The following is a 24,150-nucleotide window of genomic DNA, read 5'->3' as shown; positions in this document are numbered from 1 at the left end:
GGACAGTGTTTCCAGACCACAAAGACGTTAAAAATACACAACTCGGAGATAAAGAGGAAGGGCCTGTCGCCTGAATCATGCAGGAACTCACTTTGTATAGAGATGTTGTGGCACATTGCACCGGGCTGACGGCTGTCTCATGTTAGTGTGTTTGCAGAATTTCTTGACAGTGATAGCATATTTTTTTATTAGCACAGCAGGAAAGTCAATCTTAGAAATGAGGTGGGTTGACTCACTATTGCTTTTTGCTTTTGCTTCTCTCGCTGCTCGGCCCGTTCAAACTCCCGCTTTTCATAGTCCCGCCGGTACTCCTCCCTCTTCAGCTTCTCATGCTGGTATTCCTCATAGCTGTCATACCTAGGGAAGATAAAAGGAGAGGTGTGACATCACCGTCCTACCTCGCCCTCTAAAATTCACCCTCCTACAGAAGAACAATTGCAAGTATCCACCGAGGAGTAGCCCACCATTTCTCCCCCGCTGATGTTAGGGAAAGGTGTTGAAAAGGTAGAGGAAAAGGGACATGTTAATAAGATATCTCTCCGCCATTGTGATGATTACCGCGCCCGCAGGAAAAGGCCCGCGGGAGACACGGTGAGCAGTGCAGCCGGGGAGCCGGGCAGCTGCAACTGTCAGCACAACTTCACATGTCATTACTTTCTGCTTACTTAGGGCTTCATCAAGAGGGAAAGTGCAACTTCTCGCCCCCCCACCCCCCCACCCCGCCACCACCCTGGACTGGCACAAGACGTGTCTGTTAAGTTTTCAACTGATGAGCGACTCTTAGGCTTGTCGTGTGTCATTAGGCCTGTGGGTGCCAAATCAGCTCAGAGCGCTGGTAGGGTGTCAGTCTCCCTCTCCCTCTCCGTCTCCGTTTCTTGACTTTGCCAGTATGAAACAGTCTCCTCTGCAGAAGCTCGTGAAAAACTACACGGCCGCTTCGTTTAATAAACGTCATTTTACAGCTGGGAGCGTTGACTCTGAAGTATGAGCGTGCATGTGTGGCGTTTGTGATTCTTTTGACACAAGTCAGATAGAACATGATCAATTAAACACATTTTCTCCTAAATGTTTTGTCACCAGGCCTCCAGTATGGATGGTGCAGACTGAGAGAGAGAGAGAGCTTCTGCTTGACAGGATATTTGACTTTTTGTGAGCGGTGACAGTGAAAAGTTTCTCATGTAGATGGTTGGGGAAATAATGTAGCAATAAAACTCCTTCCAAACAAGTACACCAAGTTGATCTGAACCTAATTACTCACCTTGGCCTGCGGCTGAGAGGAGATCGAGACTGAGGGTTGGGGTTCTTGTGATTCCTGGAACGAAAATCTGTGTTGTGACGGGACCTATGTGGAGTAAACAGATCATTTTTTTTTAATCAGAATCTGATTCAGAATCAGTTTTGTGTTATTTTTTTCCTCACACAGGGCTTTGTATGAAACTCAGCTCACACATATACTCATATCAGATAATGCTAATTTCTGAAGGCTTGATTAATTTCTCCAGAACATTATTACCTTCTTTAATAATTCCAAGCCTTACTCAGGTGTACAAAAAAAAACGGGTTAATTCCACATGAAAGCACTCTTTTTCCTCCCTTCCCCGTCCTAATCTAACCCCTGGAAAAGGAAAGTGAGCATGATTTTCCTCAGAACTCTCCTCCGCACCTGAGCTAGCAAAAACACGCACCTGCTATCTATGTTGTATGAAGGAAATGGTCAATACTGTGGGCCCCGGTGGCCTGACTGTGGAGCTTGTACCCCTGCTCTCCTCAAGCTTCTGATACTTAATTATTGAAGTGTTGCTGAAGAAGGAAGACCTGAATAATGGAAGGGGGAGAAGTTTTGGAAGCTCACATAAGCAAAGCACTGCCAGTTTTGCAAAGATGGAGGATCTTAGGCTGTGAAACTTGAACACAGAGGAGGGATTTTGAGAGTTATTCTGCTGAAATTCTATTTATCTTTTCAAGCTTCTTGTTCTATTGTTTGGAAAAAAGAATCCCAGCCGAGTATTTTCAGAAAGCCTGTCAGTGTCAGATTCTGAGAGAGTACCTTGAGACTATTATTGTATAATTTGTGAGCCAGTCGGTGTGGAATGGAATAGAGTGATTCTATTGGCTGCGCAGAGTAAACTGACCTTTAAGTAATCAAGCAAACAAAGTGAGTCAGTGCAGAGGAGTCCTACACTCAATGAACCACAACTGACAAACTGAATTCACTCACATCTTCCTCATGAACCACAATTCACTTCTGTTCTTCTGCTGAAAAAACAACCGAAAACCCCTCAGCTCTGATCAAAGGGAAGCATGGGAAATGTAGTTCTCACACAGAGCTATGATGATGATAGGAGTCTCTTTTGAGAAGAAAGGGGGGTTTCGAGTCTACTCTCCCACAGCCTGGATTTGGCTTTCATCTCTTGGGATGTAAAGGAGGAGGGTTTGCCACTCAGTAAAAACAACAGCTGCCTGCTTAAAACAATAGCCTCTGCATCAAAAAGGAAACAGGAGCAAGTGGGAGGGGGGCAGACTGTTAGGAAGACACTCAAATAAAAGTCCTGCCTGGAGATTAAAACTCTTCTCTTCTCTCTTAAAACTGCTTCTGGCACGTTTCATGTTTTGGGGTTTTCTCTCTTTTTGTTTTGTTTAAAGGGCAGCATTAGACCCAACGCTTTTCCTCATTATCTGTTGCCACCTGGTTTAATAGACAGAATTTCAGTTGTATAGCGAATGCAGACATGTTCATTTCTTTGTTGGCCGTGCCAAAGTCTGCATTTAGTCAGTGCAAAGAAATGACTAGGAGGAGGGCAAGACGCCATGTCATGCCAGCCATGGGTCTCCAGGGATTTCCTGTCTGACTCCAGCTCTGACGACAGATCAGAACTGTTTTACACTACTAAGATAGAACCCCTGCCAGCTCCAAGACCTGTTTGAACTGCATGGGTGGCAAGCAGCCAGGGAGCAGCCAAAAGGGTTTGAGATATATCTTACCAGGAGGTGGGGTGTCTGTCGGGTGAGCTGGAGAGGGATCTTCTCCGGTAGTGCAAGGAGGAGCTGCGAGAACCGGAGTGGGAACGAGAACGGGAGCGTGAGCCGCTGCCTGTCCAGCAGAAAGACCTGCCCGGCGAGAGGAATAGGGAGGACGGAGGGGAGACGGAGCCTCGTGAGGGGGAGCAGCTAGATGGTGGGGAGCAGGAGGGGGAGCAATCAAAGAGTAGGTCCAGTGGAGTGCCCTCCCATGGATATAGGAAGCGACTCTCGCGGCCCTCGCTGAGCTCGAGCTCTTCTTGAAAGGGGAGGAATCCTGGGTGCAGGTAGGTGGAGCCAGGCAGCCTTTGGGAGTAGTAGCCATCCTCTCCCTCCTTGGGGGGCTGATGAGCCGCAGCTTTATTGGGTTTGCTACCTGGTTCTCTCTCCTGGCCACCCAGGCTGTAAAGGGCTTTTAAGGGGGGTCCAAAGTGCTTATTGAGTTCTGCTCTGATTTCCTGATCGCACAGAAGCTTCCGGCTGGTGGCAGAGAGGTGTAGTTGGTCCCCATCTGTGGTGGCTTCTTGGACCTGGACTGCTTCTTTATCACCCACAGAGGTGAAGTTCTTCTGCTTATCCAGAAGACCACATGGAGCTGATAATGGAGAAGATGAAGATGAGGATGATGAGGAGGACGCTGGCATGGCTGAGTCCTTACATTCGACATGCCTGTCCTCTGCTTTGCCAGCAAAAGGCAAAGGAGCAGCGGTTGTTATTTCCGCCGCTGTCGCCACGGCAACAGTGGCTGTGCTGCCGTCCTTCTTAGCGCCAGCCAACGCCTGGCAATAGTCATGGTCACTGTAACCGCGTGGCACTGCCCGCTTATTGTTGCTAGCACCGCGATGCTCCTCGAGGCCACACCCCGCAGTGTGTTGGGTGTAAGGGAGGGCGGGGGACGCTTTGCTCAGCTGGGCATAAAGCTCAGTCTGTTCGGGACCCTTTCTGATGGGGCCCCCGCCTGAGGCACCTGGGGCCGGGGCCAGAGCGCCGGGGACCGACTCGCTCAGCCTTGCTCTTTTGCACACCAAGGCCGAGGAGGAACATGAAGACAACTTGGTTTTGAGCGATGCTTTGAAAAGATTCTCTTGACTGGCTTTGTGTGGGGGCGTGGTAGGTGGTGTCAGACCTGCAGAGGGACGGACAAAGAGAGAAGGATAGTATCAATAAAATGTAAATGGAATCATAATGCAAACCCCTCCTAATATCACCCCCTCCTCTTGCATGTCTATAAACTCAAGGGTCAGTTTATGGACAGTGGACACAGATACATGCCTGATTAAAATATTCACTTTCCCTTGGCCTAATCCTGATCTCTATTTTATTGCAATCTTGACAGATTAATGTAATGCTTGGTGTAACTTAATATGATGGCACTGTAATATGGATGACTTGCCATCTCCTTCCTCTCTGACCTTGGAAAGATCCCTTTCCATGAAAAATCCCCCACAAAACCCTGCAGAGGACGAACCTAATGCATCTGATGAAAAAAATGAAAGAACACGTATCATAACTCTGCGCGCTTCACGTGAGTGTCCACTCTGGATGGCAGCCAATTCATCGAGAATAAAACCAAAGACGTGTTTTGCAAAACAATGACGCTTCTCTTGAAATTCTAATCCGCCTGTCGGAGAATGTTGCCATGCTGAAACGTCTGCTTTTTCATGGCAGCACAGGAAAACTGTCGGATGGGTTGTCATTCTTCTCTGATGGCATGTCCCTCCTGCATGGGCCCCCGCCACCCACACCCTCCTCCTACAGATTTACAACCAGACAGATGGCAGTTATATGGGAAGTCCTGAGATGAGCCCACTTTATGGCATTGTTAATGCACTCACACAAACAGCAGCCACCATTACTCTCATTCTGTCTTTCCTCCTCTCCTTTAGTCTTGTATTCTCCCCTTTCCTTCTCTTCCTGTTCCCCCAATCAATCTCCACTTCTCCCTTTTCCCCTCTTGGTATCATATCCTGTTTCTGTCTCGCGCAGAACAAATGTGCCCACACACGCACGCACGCACATTCGTCGCTAACAGTCTCTCACTGGAGTCAAACTCTGGCACTTTGAAACACCTACGCTCTCTCCTCTTCTTTGCCTTTCTTATAATGCACATCTTTCTTCCCTCGCTGGTGAATTGCACCAAATGACAGCTATTAGTATCAAATCCAGTGTTAGAGTGTGCAAAGGGAAGACAGCTTGGTAAAAAGGAGCAAAGAGGGAGCCTGATACATAAATATGCAAGTTTCTGAAACCGCTTGCTGTGTTTGGAATGCCTGATCCAACGGCTTAGCATCCTACTTATTAAGGGGATGTGTCTGTAAGGAGCCTCTACTGCCTCTTTTTTTACCCTCTTTCTTCCTTCGCATACTGGCATACTGATATATACTGTATGAGCATGAAAAAGAGGGTGTGCTACACATACCCTGAGGAACTTCTGTGTCACCATGAAGTGCCATCTGTCCAAAACAATGTGCGACGTGGGGTCATAAACTAGGCGCTATTAGCGATGGGGTAGAAATGAATCAGAATTAGATAAATATGTGACTCTCAGTCAAACGTGCTGGTGATGGATGATCCACTGGTTGAAACCAATCATGGGGCCAATAGAGAGAAAGTCAGTAAGACAGCAATTAAAAAAAAGAGAGAAGGGTTTCGCAAAAAAAAAAAAATCTGGTCCAGATGCAAATTGCAACCAGTTAATATCCACTCAGAGCTTAAAGAGTTGATCCGGCGTTAAGCCATGCAAATATCTACACACAGACCACCCCAGTGTCATGAGATACAGTAATTAAAGACAACACGGCAGCACAGGGTAAATCTATTAGCTTGGCAAAGATTAGGCAGATCCCAGGAGAGCTCACTGCTTGTTGTTGCCTTTACTGAACCTTTATGAGAGGTGTCAGGAAAACATGCCGCCGACCGTGAAGGGAAAACGCTTTCTTTAAAGCTCCTGTGAGGAACTTTGGATTTGGGCGACGTTTCTGGACAAGAAAGGGGTCTCATACAGCTTTGCTGACCTCATCCCTTCAACATGCTGTCTTTTCACACATCAAGAATCTTTGCCATGAAAACAAAAGTCTGTAAGCTGTTAATAATACCATCTGAAACCTACCTGCAGTTGTTTAAGGCCTTAAAAATAACAATATAGAGACAGTCAATCTTTCCATGGTAGTCTTTTGCAGCTCGTAGGGAGGCATCAGTATTAATACAGATTCATAGCAAGCTAAAAACTCCTCACAAGAGCTTTAAGTAATAAATAATGAATTGGCAGAGAACAAAATGTACAGGATTCTATCAAACTGATAAATCGTTCTGTCAAACAGTAACTACTACTACTACTACAACACAATCATGAAGCCATAAATAATGTTGTTGGCTGCAATTCATGGAAAGTTTCATTCGTGAGTTGCCTCTAAGATGGTGGGTGGAGCTGCCCTCCTGGCTAACTTCCATCTGGTTATCACTAACACTGTGGTAATCTCCATTGTCGTGGAATGTAACTCAAAATCTGCAAAGGACATGTAACTCAGGACCTAATAGCTCTCAGACCCGCTTAAAGGGGTCTATTTCCATCAGTCTCTTACAGCACGAGACTCAAAAGCTAATCCCTAAGAAGTAAAAGGGGCTCAGTAACCCAGAGCTTCCTGGACTAATGACTTTTTCTGCTAATATTCAATCCAAAATTTGTGAAGTCACATGAAGGGCTTTCTTTGACAAGGTCTGTTGAATGGAACAGACGCTAAGATTTGGCCACAGGTCAAAAGGCTCACCCACGTGCAGTAAAACAGGAAGAAATATTAACCTCGCTTGATTGCCCCAGAGTTTAAGCAGTGCAGCTCTTTCCCTGTGCATGGTCTCAACAGGCATCCCCTTTGACCCTGAAAAGCTTATCTACACAAAAGGGTTAAACGGCACTTCGACCAAGGTCAAAGGGAAGCAGGGAGTCCCTCTCGGGGTTTGATGTGCCACAAATTTCCATAACCCTAAAGAGACATGAGGTATGTACGAGGACTATTTCCCTTGCTGGTAAATGAATACTAGAAGATGCCAGTACAATATTACATCATTTAAAGGGCAGCTATATTAGTCTTATAATAAAAAAAAAAATGTAGAAGCTAGTAAAACTTTTACTTTGTACAAAATGGATGTATGACCCATATGAACTTTGACCATATTTCTACCTTTTCTTAATTTTTTCTTCTGATGTATTTAAAATTCCCGTAAATAACTTTTAACTGGTTGTTAAACAGACTGACATTAATAGTGAGGCCTCCATATGAGCAACAAAATCAAACCAGACCATAATGATAAAAACTGACCATATCTATAGAGTTATTTTTTTATGTCCCAAACTCCAGCCACCAGGTAGGAGTCAATCAGACGCTCCATATGTTGTTTACAATTTCTATGGCTAAGATTCACAGTGACTGATATGATTGACTATTAAAAGGATTGTTTTTTTTACTGTCTGTTAAAGACACTGCTTAAACATGTACAGGAAAAAAATAGCAAAGAGACAAGACATACTGCTTAGTCAGGGGGAGTCAAACGTGACACAAAATGACACTTCCTCACAAATTCTTTAATTTTAACTGTGGAAAAAAAGTGGCGTCAATAAGCAGCAATGATCAAACAAGCAAAACGGAATAACACAGCAAAAAGCAATTAAAGCGCGAACACAGTTTCAATTTTCCTATCATGTGTAGGCTAAGTAGGCTGTCAGTCAGAGGACATTCGGATCTGATAGAGGCAGAGGAAAAGCATATTAACTGTTCAGGAACAGGAGGGGCAGTGTGGTAGGGAGGGGAGGGGTTTGCTAATAAACCCTGAAGAGATTGGAAAGCCTAATCAATACTCAGGCACATAAAAGAGTTCTCCCATGCCTTCACCTTGACCTGTGGTGGAACTATCAAGATGGTGGAACCAGTTAACCCATTATTAGCTCCAATAAGGAGGTGAGAATATTCAAAGATTGTCGTTACATGTTTTAAATAATCAGAGAGGTATGCTCACCTGGGGTTCCAGCAATCTCCACACTTAATGTGCGTTCAATGGTTTTGTTCTCAAACGGTGATCCCTTGAGGTCACTGGAAGACAAAAAAAAGGTGCAACAATTTACTACTCAGGTGAAACTAAGACTTAAGAGAGCTTTTGTGATCTAAGAAATGGAAATGAGTCACAAAAAATGCCTCAACTTGGATTCTAAATCTATATGGTTTTTCTCTGACTTTTGTCAGTTTTCTTTCGGTAGTTTTGTTGTTGCTGTCTGCCTGGAATAATGCGGAAAAACTTCTCACACTTACTTTGGAGACTCTGGGGTCAAAGGAAGTGGCAAGGTGGTTGGTTTGGCTGCAGAACACAAAGGAGCATGGGTAATTATTGATCTAGTTATAACACTCATGGCAGAAGAGAACAGGTCCACATTCTGCAACAATTACCCTCAAATAGGCTTACTGAATGCAATTATTACTACAAAACACCCATCAGTAAGGCTTTCTATTGACACTATTGCACAAAGCATATATGCATATTTTAGTTTGACCCCGTTTTAACAATTTACTGTCTGAGGATAGACTGTTAATTCTGTGAGGCAGGATGGAGTGATGGTGTGTATTTCACACGTGTCTAGACAAACATACCCCGCTCAAGACAACAAATAGATTGAGATGGAATAAAAACACAAGAGACGATGCCACAAACAAGACACATGACAGTGGGTGAGCGCCTTCCTGGACAGTAAAAGTCATAATCGCATGCACCAACAGCAGAGGAAGGGGAGAAAAAAAAAAGAAGGAAGAAAGGAGAGTCAAGGAAGCTTGTGCAGTTGCCCGAGGCTCTGGCCGACTTGTGGAAACGTGGCTTATAGTAGCACGACACTAAAAGAGCAGCACCCGCGCTCTGGGTCTAAAAGTACAAATTCAGCACACTCAGCTCAATCAGCCAAAGATCGTTCAAGGGTCGACTTTTAGATACAAGGTGTAAAAATAGCAAGACAAAGCTCACCCCCTTTCCCACCCCCTCCTTTTATGTCAAAATTTCACTATATTTATATTTTTCTAAAAGGCCTCCAAGACTACCAGAAAGCATTGTCTAGCAGGCAGGTTGTTTGTGTCCTCAGAATGACTGTTAGATTCGGATTAGAATAGAAGTTAGTTGTGAAGTCAAACTGGGAAGTGGTTAAAGCAGGAGAGGGAGAAAAAGAGAGCAGAGATAAAGGCCAGTGGGGGGGATGCAGTCATGATTACCTAACAACGGGTGGCCCTGGTCGTCGGGGTGCTCGCTGAGTGCCTGCCTGTGTGGGTGCCCTTGCCCTTGTGTGATGCGGGTAGGGGCGGGCTCTGCAATTCTAGTTTCTGGGAAGAGTGGGCTTGGTGGGCTCTGTGAGAGCGCCGCTGCGGGGCTGCCCTTGACATGGTCATCATCATCATCAACATCATCGTCATCATCATGGTCAACATTCTCCCCATGGTTTAGCCACCCCAGATCTAGTCCAAAGCCCATGTCTAGTTCTGAGCCAGGCTGGCTAACCCAGCTCTCTAAGTCGAAGGAGAGAGGTGACAATAGGGACCCCGAGTCAGGCTGTTCAACCTGACTTACTGCCAGGTTTCTACAATCACGTGTCCCATCAAACTGTTCCTCCTCCACCTTTGAATTAGCATGGACGGGGCTCTCCGACTTCTTACCTGCTGATTTGCTGTGGGTGCTAGGTAAGGGGGCGATCTTAAGTGGGGGTAAGTGGGCTCGATACTGAGCGGGCCTCTGTTTGGAGGTGAGCAGCTGGCTAAGTAAGGGGTGGCCCAGCTTCTCTTCCCTTTTTCTAATAGTCACTGTGATGTGCCTACGGGGTGCACGGCGGGCACTACTACTATTTCTACGGCCATGCCTGCCAGAGCCCTCGCTAGCCTGAGTGGCGCCCGCAGCCTCTCGGCAATGCTCACAGCTGTGACTCACCTCTCGGGGAGGGAGGGAATAAGAATGCATATACCTAATAAACCTAGCGGCGGCCAGGCGGCCCGCATCGCCTGGCGGCCTTCCTTCTTCACCGTGCTCCAGTTTGGGGCGGGCATGGCCGCAGGTGGAGATTCTGTGGCCGACAGGGATAGAAGCACCCTCTGATTCCTCCACCCCGTCATCGTGAGAGCAACGCTGCCACTTCCCAGCCCCAACACTACACTCGCCTGCAGCCCGGCTCTCACCTCGCTGGTGATGCTGCTGCGGTTGCTGCGGCTGCTGCTGCTGCTGTTGAGATGGTACGGCGGACTTCTTCTTGGAGGTGGTGGAGGAGGAAGACGAGGTGGAGGAGAGGGAGGAGAACGAGGAGGTAGAGGACGAGGATGGCGACGAGGAAGAAGATGAGGCGCCAAGACCCAGGCCACTCTTGTCCCTGCTACCGGCGCCTCCCCAGGTGCTCTTGGCGTCGCTGGCTTTGGTGTGGAGCAGGATGTCATCAGTGGCTGTTAGGTATTTCAGCAGCTCAGTGCACGGCCGCCTCACCGGGCGGTTCTGTTGGCTGGAGCCCCCTTTTGCTTTGCCATTCCAGGGGCTCTCCATCTGTGCAAACAAGATACAGAGAGGGACAGAGACTTCAGCTGCGTATGTATAAAGTTTTGCCCAGTTTTGTTAGTTTAGTTCAGCTGATCCAGTTTTGAGAAATTTTAAGTGCATAAATAAAGGTTGAAAGAAAAGGGAGCCAGAGAGAGGCTAAAAGAGCGAGTCAGACAGCCTGAGTACAGCAGTTGCTGAGCAGTCTGGGAGGCGATGGAGGGAGTGCGGTCCGCCCATCATCTTAATTGCGTGGCCCCTCCGAGCACCAGCGTGCCACTCTGTATGTGCACCATGTCCTCCGGGAGTCCTCATTCGCTGTGCTCCAGAAACGGATGACTCAAAGGCACAGTATGAAAATAGACTGTGTGAGGAAGGTTGACACACTGCATGTGCAAACATTGTATGTACTAAACACACAAATCTGTGTCTGTAGCACACAATTTGATCACTTACAGATGTTGTTTTCACATACAGATGACTTTAATCATCTGTGTAGGAACAACAAATAGATTTTCTTTGACATTTTTATCATAACACGAATAGAAAAAAAAAATCAGGAACAAGCTGTTTATGACACAGAACCTACAGTATGTCACAATGTGACATGAATACAAACACATTCATAAGCCTATGATACTTACAAGACTAACATTAATCCTAATCAAGCCCACCCCTTTTGGAAAAATCCTTTGGAGAGCTATCTAATGAGAACATCAAGTCTGATATTTTGATCTTGTCGTCTCAAGGCATCAATCTCGCCGCAAGAGTGCCTGTCGCTGTTTTCTTTCTTTTTTTTCAACAGGCACCATACCAAGGCGGATAAGTGGTGGAGCTAATGAGACAACGGTGCCGAAGCCTCGCCTGGAAAGCCCAACAGCAATCAGCCTGTTTTCATTACGAGAAGGCCCCCTGGGATAGTCGACAAGAGCAGCAGTCTAACATCTTCTAAAGGCGGCCACCAAAACAAGAAAAGTGTGAGAGGGAAGGGAGAACGAGCCAGAAACAAGAAGGAAATAAACAAACACTAACAAAAAATGTGTGTACACGAGTGGATAGCATTAAGGCTATGCAAGTGCATGTTTTTGTGTTTGTGTGTGTGCGCGCATGTGTGTCCCTACCTTGACGACGGCAGGTGGTGGTCTGATCCGGTGGTTGCTGCTGGCTGCATGGTTCTGTGCCTTGCCACCTGTGTATTGATTATAGCTGAGCTGGGAGTTTGCGGGTGCCAGAAGGAGCTTCTTCAGCTGCGAACGGACCCAAACAGAATGAGGGGAAGAGAGGGTGAGTTATGCAAATTACCATTGTCTTTCAATTAGACTTCCTATGCTTGGGAAAGGCAGAACCAAACACAAAAACTGCAGTTAGAAAAGGTAACATTGCTGTAATGTTTCAACATTTGGAGTTTCTTTAGCTGAACACGATGAGACAATACAAGTTTTTCCTCTTGTGCAGGTGTTTTCATGTACACAAAACCAGGCTTCTCCACTGTGATTGAATAAACACACTCGGGCATGTGGCTAAAGGTCATCTGGAAAGGCCCGGCATGGAATAAAATGGACTTTAACTGAACACAACATTTTAGGTCAAAGCCTTTAAGCCAAAGAAAGACCCAGATGGCTTGGTTATGTGTAAAAATAACAGCACAAAGGTAAGCTGACTTCTCATCAAGTGGCCTGTCTTTTTGCCAAAACGAAGAATCGGGCACAGGGGGATTAGTTGGGACCCACTGAGAGAAGACAAAATGAGATGGATTTCTTTTTTTCTGTACTTTCATTATGTGCCGGCTTGATTTCGGGGCTTGTGGCACTGTGTCAGCGGTAGTTGGCCCCAACACAATGTTGGTATCATTGAATTGGCGCCACAATAGCACTGTTATGTAATTAGCGCTAAGCAGCGAACGCATTGATCCATTCCATTTCCTCCCCTTCTCTCTGCATCTGTATGTCTGCACGCTTTTACTCGACATATTGTGAACAAATTGTGGCGAATATGGCACTGCAAAACACACAAGTCTCAGAGACAAATGGTCACTTATGGTGCCCATTTTTGTTAATGAGGATTTGCTCGTGTTAGCAGCTTACATGCAGGAAAGCAAGTGTGTTAAAGGTAGGAGGACACGTCTCAGGAATAGCTTTGTGACCCCGGAGTGGTGTTGATTGGAGAATCTAAAGAGCGATGAGCTTACCAGGGAAGGCTCCTCAGGCTCTGGGGTGCGCGGCGAGCCGTCGGGGGAGGAGGGACAGCTTCGGTCACTGGCATTGGTCACGTCCCCATCTGCCAGGGCCTCAAACGAAGGCAATCCGTCCTCATCCACCGGGATGCTGTCCAGTGTCTCTGTAAGCACTGCCAGCAAGTTGGCCTCATTTTCTTCATCTATCTTCTTAGGAGGGGGAACAGGGGGGGAAAGTCGGAAACAGAAAAATAGAGAGACGGGGAAAATAGGACATTTTAGTCAGAAAAAGTTGCCTTTTTTTGTCAGCAAAGTTAAGGTAGGTGGGTGGTAGCATGCAAGCTTTCATTGTTAATAGAGTGGGAAGTTTTTTTTCTCAATTTCTCCACAGCCGCAGAGCTGGCCCTATTTTGGCAGCCTTTTAAAAAAAACAAAATTCTCTCCCTGTGCAAGTGAGTCAAGGCTGTCACTCATATTTTAAGCATGCAGCTTACTGGACCAAAATAATATCTCCCCCAAGAAACCCATTACCAGGGCTGACAAGTAGCATGTATCTAGGGGAGACGAGGACGGGTTGGGGTGTGTTGTGGTATGGAGCTGTTTGTGGGGGTAAAGGAAACAATGAGCAGAAGTTGACTCCGCTCTCTCTTCCCCCTACAGAATTGCGAACTGATTGGCTCGCTCACAAGATGTTTGCGAGCGATCCTCAGATAAAGCAAATTACCATTTGCCGAAGCCAAACAAATACGATATATTCAAACTCTTAGCATGACAGCAACGGGCGGAAAGTTAGCATCAACATATCATGAGACGTGAAGCTTTTTCTTGCCACTCAGATTGTCTTTGATGTTGTCGAGGAGTTGTTGGCAAGTGGATGTTTAATAGTACAGATTATTACTGTGTAAAGAGAATTTACAACGATGGCTACGAGGGGGGAGGGGGTGCTAACTGGCATCACAGGAGATTTACTCAGAATTCCTATAAATGTGGATAACAAAACAACAGCATACAAATGATTTTATTACCAGGGGTGGAGGAATTCAGCTTATTTATGTGAAAGGAATAATTACAGCAGGAAGTGTAAGTTACATATGCCATTAAAGCCCACTAAGATGGTGGAAAGATCAATAGTGTTGTCACCCTAAGATATTCTGTGGCTAGCCCAACAAGAAGAAATCCCTTAATGCAAAACATGGCAGGATTCTGAATTTCGCTCAGGCAAGATGCCATCATTACACCAATGGCACCATTAACTGCTCAGATATCACGAAATATGCCCACCCACCATGGCTGGCACTTTTGGAAAAGGTTTGTCTACTGACATCAAAGGAGCCGTTTAATTCTTTACCCTTCCAATTTTAATTTCTAATCTTGGACATCCAGATAGCTAGCTAACAGTGAGGAAATGTTAATCTGATGGTTATTGAGTAGATTTTTTTCCTAACAACAAGAGCCCTCAGTCATTATTAAAAAATGATAAAGGAGACATATTTCACAGAGATAACACAACCTAGACTGGGGCCATGCTGCACTGGCAGGCATACGCCTTGCAGGAAATTGCTCTGTATGAGGTGGCATGCTGTTTAATTACTTGCAAGGAGCTTCAAATCCACTGTGCTGGAACCCTGTGCTGCTAAAATGTTCACCGTTTTCCAACTTCCCAAGTTATTACCTGAGCGCTAAGAGGTTAGGTATTAATCCACAGCCCTTTCTTAGGCCAAATATGCATCCTTTCATGAGAAATTGAAAGTAGGATCATTTTAGATTATCACAAATGAGTCCTTAATGAGTCAGCCATCTGTCTGAGTCCATCCTCACTCACTAACCAAGCAATGCTGTGCATAAGGATGCTCTATTCACCTCCTTAGAGTAAATGTAACCCTGTACATTCCGTAGAAATTACGGATTATGACACTCTGTGACACTATTTGCAATAAAAACTGTAAGGTCTGTGCAGGCTTAATTATGTCATGGTTGGGGAAGATTTTCAATCCTGTTTAAAAAAAAATCCTTAACCAATTGGCAAGCTCCCACAGGCCCACTGTATCCCCTGAAGATAACCCAGAAGGAACTCTCTTATTCCGAAAGAGACACTTGTAAAACTCTGAGCAGTGTCGATCAGGCTGCAGACGCTGCTGCGGCTCTAGTGGAGGCACTCATGGGCCAAGTGGGGATTTTAGAAAGTGGGGTAAAGAGCAGAGCACAGTGATCATTTCCACCCTGGAGAGCGTGTGATCTAATACTCCTGTCCACGAGGGCGAGCTTTTCGATGTCAGTTTAATGACCACACTTTGCAGAGTGTCCATACCAAAGTTCTTCTCCTACAACCGACTCTACAACTTGTTTATGTATAAATAAAACCCATCACCGTGTGGGTGAACTTCAGGAGCTATGGCACCCAAAGGAGGTGATGCCTGGATAACCTGGCAACCTGCTGACGGACATGTCCACTTATATTGATTACTACAGCAGCTGCTGAGAGGAAAAGCGGCAGGAAGAACAAAGCGAGAGGAGAAAAATTGTCTCTGTGGGAGCACTTTCTCGCCCATCCCGCTTAATGGACCTCACCGAATTAAAGAGATCTTAACAATCCTGGGCTAATTGTGGGATCACAATATATTAACCCTGCTTCAATTCTAAAGGGTGCCATTTTGTGACTGTTTTATTCCAAATGCTTCAATTAGCCATAAAACATACTGGCAAGTGCTGGCAGAGCCTCTCTTGCCCCTCCTTCACCCCGGCTTTCCCCAAGTCAGAGAAAAGAAAGCCAACTCTGGTTGTTCATTATTAGGTGAGGCCCTTTTGTTATCAGGCACGCTGTCTTTGAGGTTGTCCTTGCCTTTAACTCTTTTATTGAGTTCCACGGCGAAGCATTGTGTTCTAGGAGATACTATTCACACAGCTGATAACGGAAGGTGAAGGTGCTATTTTAAACAAACACCCAACTCGGCACGCCGGGGCAAATAGCCAAATTAAATTTGCTAATTGCTTCTTGAGGATTCCACGCTCCTGAGCAAATTTGCCAGGGATCAAATTTTAATGAACTTTTCGGGGCAATGCATCATTTACATGTTAAAAGGAATCCAATGTGTTGTGAAAGAGCCGGAATGAGAGAACTGATCACTGAATAAGATGAAGTTTCAAGAGACTAAACAGCCGCCGCTGTTATCTTCAAATGAGAGGCAGAACATGTGGCAGACTCTCTGAATGTGGGATGATAAAATATCTCCCATTAAATGGGTCATCTGGTATTTAAAGTACTGTTTATTCTCACTGTCTGCTCACTCCTTACTCCTCTCTTTCTACAGATAGAGAAATAGCATCCAGTTAGTTCAGACAGAAAACATTCTTAATAAATTGAGCGCCAAATTGCGTGGCGGGGTTAAATCTGTGCCTTGACAATTTAATTGCATTGCTTCATCTCAATCTTTTTCTCCCCCTCTCTGCTCTCTGCTCTGTCAGATTTCAAAAACATTCCCTTGGATGAGGTTAAGCGAGTAGCCAGACCTTCTAATCATGGCACAATCAGAAATGAAGGGGGGGGGGGGGATGTGTGTGTGGGGGGAGGTTGGTATCAAGTCTTCACATCTTGACTCTGCCATGAAAAGCAGCCTTGGATTTGATAAACAAATAATGTCATTCTGTGTTATTACCCCCCGGCCCCCAGATTTCAGAGGAAATAAATCAACGTCAGGCTTGCCGTTAAGGCGTTAGTCAGGCCTGACACGTCGGCCGGTCACACAGGCACAACATATGGGAGCGGGGAAGGAGGGAGGGAAGAGGGAGGCGGGCAGGGTGAAGGTACGGCGCGATGCACGGCAGAGAGACAAATCATAGCAGCCGTCTGAGACGTCTGGTCATTTAGCATGAGCTTACTGAGATGGAGAGAGGGTGATTATGGCCTATACGGAGTGATGAAACCATACATAACACTGTTAAGTCCCTCTACGTGTCTCTGTCTGAGTGTGTGAGGCAGCGGTGAAACTATCTGATGGCGTTTTAAATCATTAAACTAAATGTTAAAGCTCCATTGTGGTCGGGCTGTGATTGGCTCTGCAGAGTGGAAGTGTGTCCTTTGTTTTCATGTTTCCAGTGTGGCAACGAGTTATCCAGAAATAAGTTCATGGTTCTACAAACTAGATATTATTGGTCAACATCTGACATAGACCTTACTCATTATATCTCCTTATTCATTATATGCACTTTCAATACTTAGGGTTTGGTGGATGGGTTATTGTATAAGAGTAAACGCCGAACAATGATAAAAACTTTTACCCTTTAAATGCAGACAAGATTGTCCAGTTGAGCTGATTTAAGACTTCTCCATCCTACTTAGCTATAATGCCACAACTGGCCCTGTGCTAATCCCTTCACACTGGCTGGAATCCCTATTTTGTGCCTCTGCTTGAACAAAAATGGCGGTCCTCTGAATGAAGAAGAATCCCCGTTTCAGAGGCTGACAGTTTATATGCCAGATGTCCATCTCAGTAGCAAAGGCTACGTGACTGATACATCATCGAGGAAGCAGTTCGACCCATCAGCAAGGACCAGGATGTGTGTGTGTAGAGATGATGCTTCTCCGGGGAACTATTTGAGACTGTTAGAGCACTATCAGATGAGCTGATGTGAGAGAGAGAGAGCGAGAGACAGAGAGAAGAAAAAAGAGAAAGTGAGGAGAGGAGATATCTGTGTGTTTGAGAGCTAGCCAAAGAGGGAGAGAGAACTGTTTTTACACATTCTGACACAGGCCAGATCCGATGGAGACACCAACCCAAGGGATGTGAGCTCTGTTGTTCTTTCTAGTTCTCAGTGCAGGAAAAATGCCTTTGAGTGGTAACCCTACTGCTGGTGCTGAAACTAACCACCTGAACTCTGTGACACATCTGCCGAGATCAGCAAGGGCTGTCACGTGTCTTTAGAGCAGCAAGGCCCTTTCTGTCTCACTTTGGGTCAAATTTCATGCAGATGGTTAGGAAACTTTGCAAAACAAAAAACGAAGAAGATTTTCAATGTATCTCAGAGATCAAAATATCAAGATAAAATGTAAAAATGATCTGGATATTTAGGAGGATTGCGATAAAACAACATTTTGAATTCCATCCAAACTGAACTGAATGTTTTCACTCTTGTGTATTCATATCATATGCTGTCTTTTTATTTTAATGATTTTATTTGTAACGGGACCATGTACAATTGAAACATAAATGTTGCCGTTTGATGCATTATACCAGAATTAGCTGAGAGCTAATTTACATCTGCAGTCCATTGGTAACTAATGATTATTTTCACTACTGATTAATGCTCTATAAAAAGCACCGGCGCCATCAAGGAAACCAATAATTTTCTTATCGAGTGACCCTAATTAATAAAAGAAAAGAAACAAATCCTCCCATTTATGAGACGTGAATGAGCAAGTCGATTTTTGATTGAAAAGCCACAGAAGTCTGCTGACTTGTGACTTTTTCTCTCAGCTCCTTCCCAACTGTTTCACACTTATTTCTTTAGAGCTACGGAAGCAACTGATAGGATCAGGGGGGTTCTGTGGGCCCTGGTGGAGCCTCCTCATCCACAGTCCTGCCCCAAGCTGCTGTTGTTTTCTTTCTACAGCCGTCCAACAGATGGTCCGAGCGAACGTTTGCTAACACCACAGAATCGCACGCCATCATAATGATTGGACACTCACTCTTTTGTTTTGGCAGCTACTTCCCAATCGGCTTGGCATGAGGAGGCACTGATTGCTGTGATTGCTCTGACTTTGACGGTCACAGCAGGAGGAAGAGGGAAAAAAAATAAGAGATTTGGAGGCTCAAAATAAGGAATATTCAGCTAGATCAAGAAATGGGGTGAGGAATGGTGCTTCCCTCTGCTTTTTTTCACCTAATGGCTTGCAAATAGCTATTTGCTTAAGTCGGCAGCTCTGAATGTGCATCACTAAGCAAGGGGCCTTTGAACATGCTGTTACACTGTTGATAATGTGCTGGAGGAACACAGGGAGGGGTACTGAGCACGTGCAGAGGCAGGCAGAAAATAAGAAACACAGACTGCTTCTCATGTCCTTTTTTTAACTGGACAGTGCCACATTTCCTGGCTGGAATGCAAATCTGTCATCAGCAGTCAAGCACAGCTATCAATAACAAAATTAGACACACACAGGAGGCTGTGATTTGACATTTTTGACATTTACATAGATTTGCAAGGGGAGCAGAACGGACCAGAACATCTTTTTCTTTGCACAGAGGACTCAATGTTATTATCTGCCGATGACACCACCTTTACACACTTTACCACTATGCACACACATACACCTGCACACAAATGCAGCTCCTGACCTTTCAGGCCCTGCCAAGCCCATCGAGGGTTTTGTGGCGTTTCATTTGTCACAGTAATGTCTTCCTCGGAAAGATGCCAGCGCAAGGAGAGCCAGGGTACAGTGGACAAGATATAGTGGTCTTCAGTGTTTCAAACAAAAGGAGTGCTTCTGTGTTATTGTCCCATTCTACAGCTTTGTGTGCATGTTTGTGCGCATGAAGAGGGGGGCACAATATCACAAATTTATGGTAATTGAAATGGCAGAATCTTTTGGGGGAGAAATGAAGTCAATTTGATTCTGCAGCAAAAAAAAAGGTCACCCTATTCAATTTGCACCTGATGGCGCATGTGGTGCGACAAGGAAACACCTGAAAGCAAACGATCTTATCAAGGCCTCACAGGCTTCACCACTTACCCGCTGCATAAAAGCTATTTGCTGATTACTAAATAAACGCATTATCTTTTACCTTGACTTCTGCTGCGTGCGCAAGTGTGTGCATCGCACTTCGCTCCTGGATTCCGGTAGCAGGAAGCGGCTGCAGTGACACATCCTTACGCCAGTCGTGACTTTGTGAGTGCTTTTTCAGGGCAATTTTTTTTTCTTTCCCTTTCATGTGTGTGTTGGCTCCACGTGTAGCAGCAGTGGTCAAACACGCAGGACTTCACAAGCCTTTGCATGTCGCGTTAGAGATGTGCCTATCTCTACAAGTAAATAAATGAAAAACACATCAAAGGTAGTGTGCACTTGAGTCGATACAATCCTCAGTGCTGATGTGAGGCTGAGAGGACGAAGGGGGGCATGAAAGTGTTTCTTTGTAACATCAACATCCAATGCTGCGCTGTTTTTTCATCTTAATCTAGGATCTGTTCCCCGGGGAATACTGATCATGTAACCCTGGTTTTGAATACGCTATCTTTAGCTTAGCATTCCTTTCACACCTACCCATAAAATGACCAGTTTTCGGGGATTGTTGCCGAAGAAACTAGAAAGTCAATGCAAATCTATATCAAGATCAAACATGCAGTGGGTGGTGCCACCTCATAAAACCATATCAATCAGCTGGCCAAAGATTAACCTGAATTCTCAAGTTTCTTTTGTAGAACGGTGACTATGAGAGAGAGCCAATGCTCTGTAGGTGGTCACACATTTTTGCTTGAAATATGCGTAGCTCAATTTAGCAAAAATCAGAGAAGTCATTATAAAAATGCCATGCAAATGGAACTGACATCACAAGGATTTCTTGGAGAAAAAAAAAAAAAAGCTCAGTTTAATGTTAAGTTACTGATAGATTCGCTCAGTACTTTATATGAACAATAAGATATAAACGTACAGACTTCCTTTTGTGCTCAACACTGTATACTAATATCACAGATGGTTTTTTTTGTCTGAAAAAGGAGAGCACAAACCTGCTTTCTATCTGGAGTTCCCAAGTGTCTGTAAAAGCTTCTGCTTCCAGTTCAAACTTGGGAGCTAGTGATTGGGCAGCAAGTGAGTCATCCAAGCATCCAGTCACTCATGCATCAGCAGAGCCTCGGAGAGCCTCTTGAACTATTTGAGGCCTGTGCAGACTTAAATGCTTCAGGGGGGAAATAAGCTGAAGCTATAAGCATGCAGTGCACATCATAAAGCTTAGTTAGAATGGGGAGGAGGGGGGGGGGTTCTGCATGGTTGACGAAGCTCTTAAAAAGTATGGGAGGGGGGGAACTGGTCCTTCACATGTAGTCTGCAGTGCACACTGTCTAAGATGTGCTAAAACCAAATTAACTAAATTATGAAGCATCCACAAATTAAAGAGACTCAAAGGAGACACTTAAGACTTGGATGTACTTAACTAGTGCTTTTTTGTATGATTAAAAAAGCATCATGTCTCTCTTAGAAAAAAAAAGGTCTGACCTCCACTTTACTGTACTTTAAGAATATGGTTATGCTTCTTTACAGGAAGCTGAGCTAACGTAGTTTGCAACAGCAGATCTTTTTTTTTTTCGATCCCAACTTGTCCAATCCTTGCTGCAGTAATGTAAAAGTGTGTTTGATGACATCATTGTTGGGTAAGGCAATGAATGCAAAACTGCAACAGGCCCCAATCAGATCTTGCAGTGATAATAAGGGCAAAACGTCAAAAACTGTCAACCAAAGGAGGCAGTGAAACACATATTTTCAGCCTGGACTTTAGTAGCTCTTTTTAATATCTGCAAACTAGTCCCAAAACTGTATTATTGTATTCTCTAAAACACATTATTTTGCTTCTAAATAATGAATAAGGTTTGAAAAAAAGAAAAATTTTAGAAGCTGTGTTGCAAACACACAGATTGACAGAATTTGGCGAACCACCAAAGCAGAGGGGCTACTGCCAAGACCTCTGCCACAACTGGACATGTTGGCATAGAACACACACACATTTACACGGACACACTTGGGATCGATTGGCCTTTCCTGGAGAGGGGAAGCAGCCTTTCGCCCAAGACTGATAGTGCTTCACCATGAATCACAGCATCCACTGATTGAAGGCTTTTTCTCTCCATCTCTCACTCTCTCTCTCTCTCTGTCGAGGTTTCCCCTTTTTTGTCTCTTATTCAAACTGTTTTCTCACTTCTGGCTATCACTTTCACTCTTTCCTTTGTTCCCGTCTCCCTGTCATTCTTTGATCATTTCTTTTCATGTCTACGCAAACACAATCTTGCACTTCCTCTGCCTTTTTTGTTGTTGCATAAATCGAAGACATTCAAAGCGCGCGATAGAAATTCACTGTTTACACCTTCCTCCCACTACAAAGTGTACATTAATAAATCATGGAAGGAAGACCGGTGTTATTGCGTGGCATTGTTGCCATGTGTGTGAAAGTATGAGTTGGGCTGGGGGTGGGGAGTTGAGAGAGGGGGGGATTATTGGCTTAGTGTTTTGGCCAGGTTTAAGTGAAACAGCCCTGAAAGGCTCTTAGTGGAGATTACCCCACGTACTAAAAATAGCTATTCCTGCCCAATACACACATGAATGCAAAAAAAGAGCTATAAAAGTGTTGTGTCTAGCCAGGAAATACTACTATCTGATCTTTGTATAGCGTGCCTCAATTACGCAAAGACTCACACACACACACACGCGCACACACACACTTACACGTGTGGCTTCAAAGTGATGAGAGAGACGGGTATACACTCGGGGCAAGAGATCAGCTGGGGCAAGAACACCAAACCATGCCTCAATCAGCAGCAGGGGCCAATTGGGAACATGGGGTTGACTGTGTGTTTGTGTGTGAGAGAGAGAGAGAGAGAGAGAGAGGGAGAGAGGGAGAGAGAGAGAAAGGGAGAAGGGGAGAGAGGTAGACAGGCAGCCAAGCAGCCACCACCACAACCAAAAGATGTTTCCTTTCTCTTTTTCCCAAAAATCCCTGAGGGGACTATTTTGTGTCCCCCGCTCTCCCCCCCCCCCCCCCTTCCTCCTTCTAGAAGCAATTGTTGGGGGCCAGAATATATTTGTTTTGCTGCTGCAGCTTCAACATCCCCATCAGCCAGGAACAAATGCCTTCCCTCGGGAGCTAAAAAAGACAGAGGGAAGAACGGAGGAAGAGAAAGGATGGCAGAGGGTGTTGCAGGACGGGGCAGGCGGGCGGCTTGAGAGCTCTTGTTGTGGAGTGGATCTGACAGACGCTCCAAGATGACACAGGCTTGGACAGCCCAAGTCTGCATCTTTGTGCGATACGCCTGCGCCTACTTGTCGGCGCTCGCTCTCATTTGTGTGCCTTGAAACGGCACAGCCGCGGGTGTGCGAGGCGCGGTTCGCCTTGAGTTCGACAGTGATGGAGGATTTCTCCCATCAGACAGTGCAAACAATGTATCAGCACTGTAAAAACCGAAGGCGGAACTCAATATGAGGACAGTATGGTGTATTCTAATAAGACTCACTTGAGAAAATCATATTATACAGTGGAGTATGATAATTCATACACCCTTTGCTGGAGCAGTGAAGTGGTGCGGGTGGTGTACTCTCAAATGTCAGCATAAATTTGCAAAATAAACGCAATCGGCATTCAGCAGGGAGTAGGAACAGGGACAATAAGGGTGTCTGCTATCTTGTGTGTTTGAGTCTGTGTGTTTGTGTGTGTGGGCGTGACAATTCCTCTCAGAGGGGTCTGTGACTTGTTTCAGCTCACGGGAGCGCCTATCGCCCAACAAGTGTGTGTGAGCTAATCTAGGCTTACACGTGTTTTCAGGGGAGGGAAGGAAGCTGCTTGAGGAAAAAAAAAAAAAAAAAAAAACATTTCATCGCAGCATGTTTTATCAAAGCCTTTCCAAAGATGACCCAATCAATGTAAGCTGTCTTTGCTTAAGAATAAGCGCCTGAGCATCTGTCCCAAAAAGTCGCAAACAAGCAACAACAAAGCGGCATAATGCCTTTGGAAAAAAAACAAAAAAAAACGAACGCAATCACACACGCACACCGTGCATGCTGTTGGAGTGATAAAAAGAATTGAAATGACTGACAGGGAACACGTATGTCTGCCCATGTTCCAATGCATTATCTGAGTAATGCTTTAAAGCCTTGGCATCTTATTTTACTACCTGCAAAGCCCACAACCTTTTACATCCAATCCGAGGGGTTTGATTTTAGCTGGCACATGTCCCAGCTACTCCTGGTTTATATGTTTGTCTCCTTCACTTCCCATCTGTCACGACGTATGTCCGTCTTTTCTGTCTCTCCGCATCTCCTGCTTCACTTTTGTCCAGCTGCCTTTGCTCCTTCCTCCCGTCCACATACAGTGCCTTGCACAAACACTCGCCCCTTTGATTTTCCATTTCACAACCAGAATCACAAGAAGACGTTCTTCTTATTATTTGATGAAGAACAAAAGCAGACAACTGTTGCATGCTTACTTGACCCGGAGTCAACCGGTTGCTCAATATCTTATCTTGATACAATTTTAATTCAATCTCACTTCAACTCTACTTCAAAATTATGGATTAATTTATGCTGAAAGGAAAACTCCAATAAAATCAATGTTCATTCAAGTTGTAACAGAATAATATTGACAATTTGAAAGGCGGTTGAATGTTTGAATTCTTGGTTAACCCAGTGCAAATATTCCTCTATCACCTAGACTTACCAAACCTACAAC

The 24,150-nt window shown here is 45.1% G+C and overlaps 1 protein-coding gene across 6 annotated transcripts in view; it reads right to left on the bottom strand.

The window, feature by feature from the left end:
- The window catches only part of ppargc1a (peroxisome proliferator-activated receptor gamma, coactivator 1 alpha), a 244,632-nt gene that overhangs the window by 6,843 nt on the left and 213,639 nt on the right, over positions 1-24,150 (bottom strand). For 2 of the 6 annotated variants that reach the window (XM_079371189.1, XM_079371191.1), the window contains exons 3-10: positions 12,746-12,940; positions 11,679-11,804; positions 9,261-10,566; positions 8,319-8,364; positions 8,029-8,102; positions 2,983-4,144; positions 1,259-1,342; positions 237-357 (exon numbers count right to left, since the gene is read on the bottom strand). In XM_079371189.1, the coding sequence (XP_079227315.1) occupies positions 237-357; positions 1,259-1,342; positions 2,983-4,144; positions 8,029-8,102; positions 8,319-8,364; positions 9,261-10,566; positions 11,679-11,804; positions 12,746-12,940 (3,114 nt within the window). The remainder of the gene's footprint in view (positions 1-236; positions 358-1,258; positions 1,343-2,982; positions 4,145-8,028; positions 8,103-8,318; positions 8,365-9,260; positions 10,567-11,678; positions 11,805-12,745; positions 12,941-24,150) is intronic. The other 4 variants (XM_079371193.1, XM_079371194.1, XM_079371190.1 and 1 more) reach the window with 3 other exon arrangements.

This window comes from Symphodus melops (genome assembly GCF_947650265.1).
Source record: "Symphodus melops genome assembly, chromosome: 20".
Taxonomy (NCBI): domain Eukaryota; kingdom Metazoa; phylum Chordata; class Actinopteri; order Labriformes; family Labridae; genus Symphodus; species Symphodus melops.
This window is presented reverse-complemented; position numbering and strand designations above follow the sequence as displayed.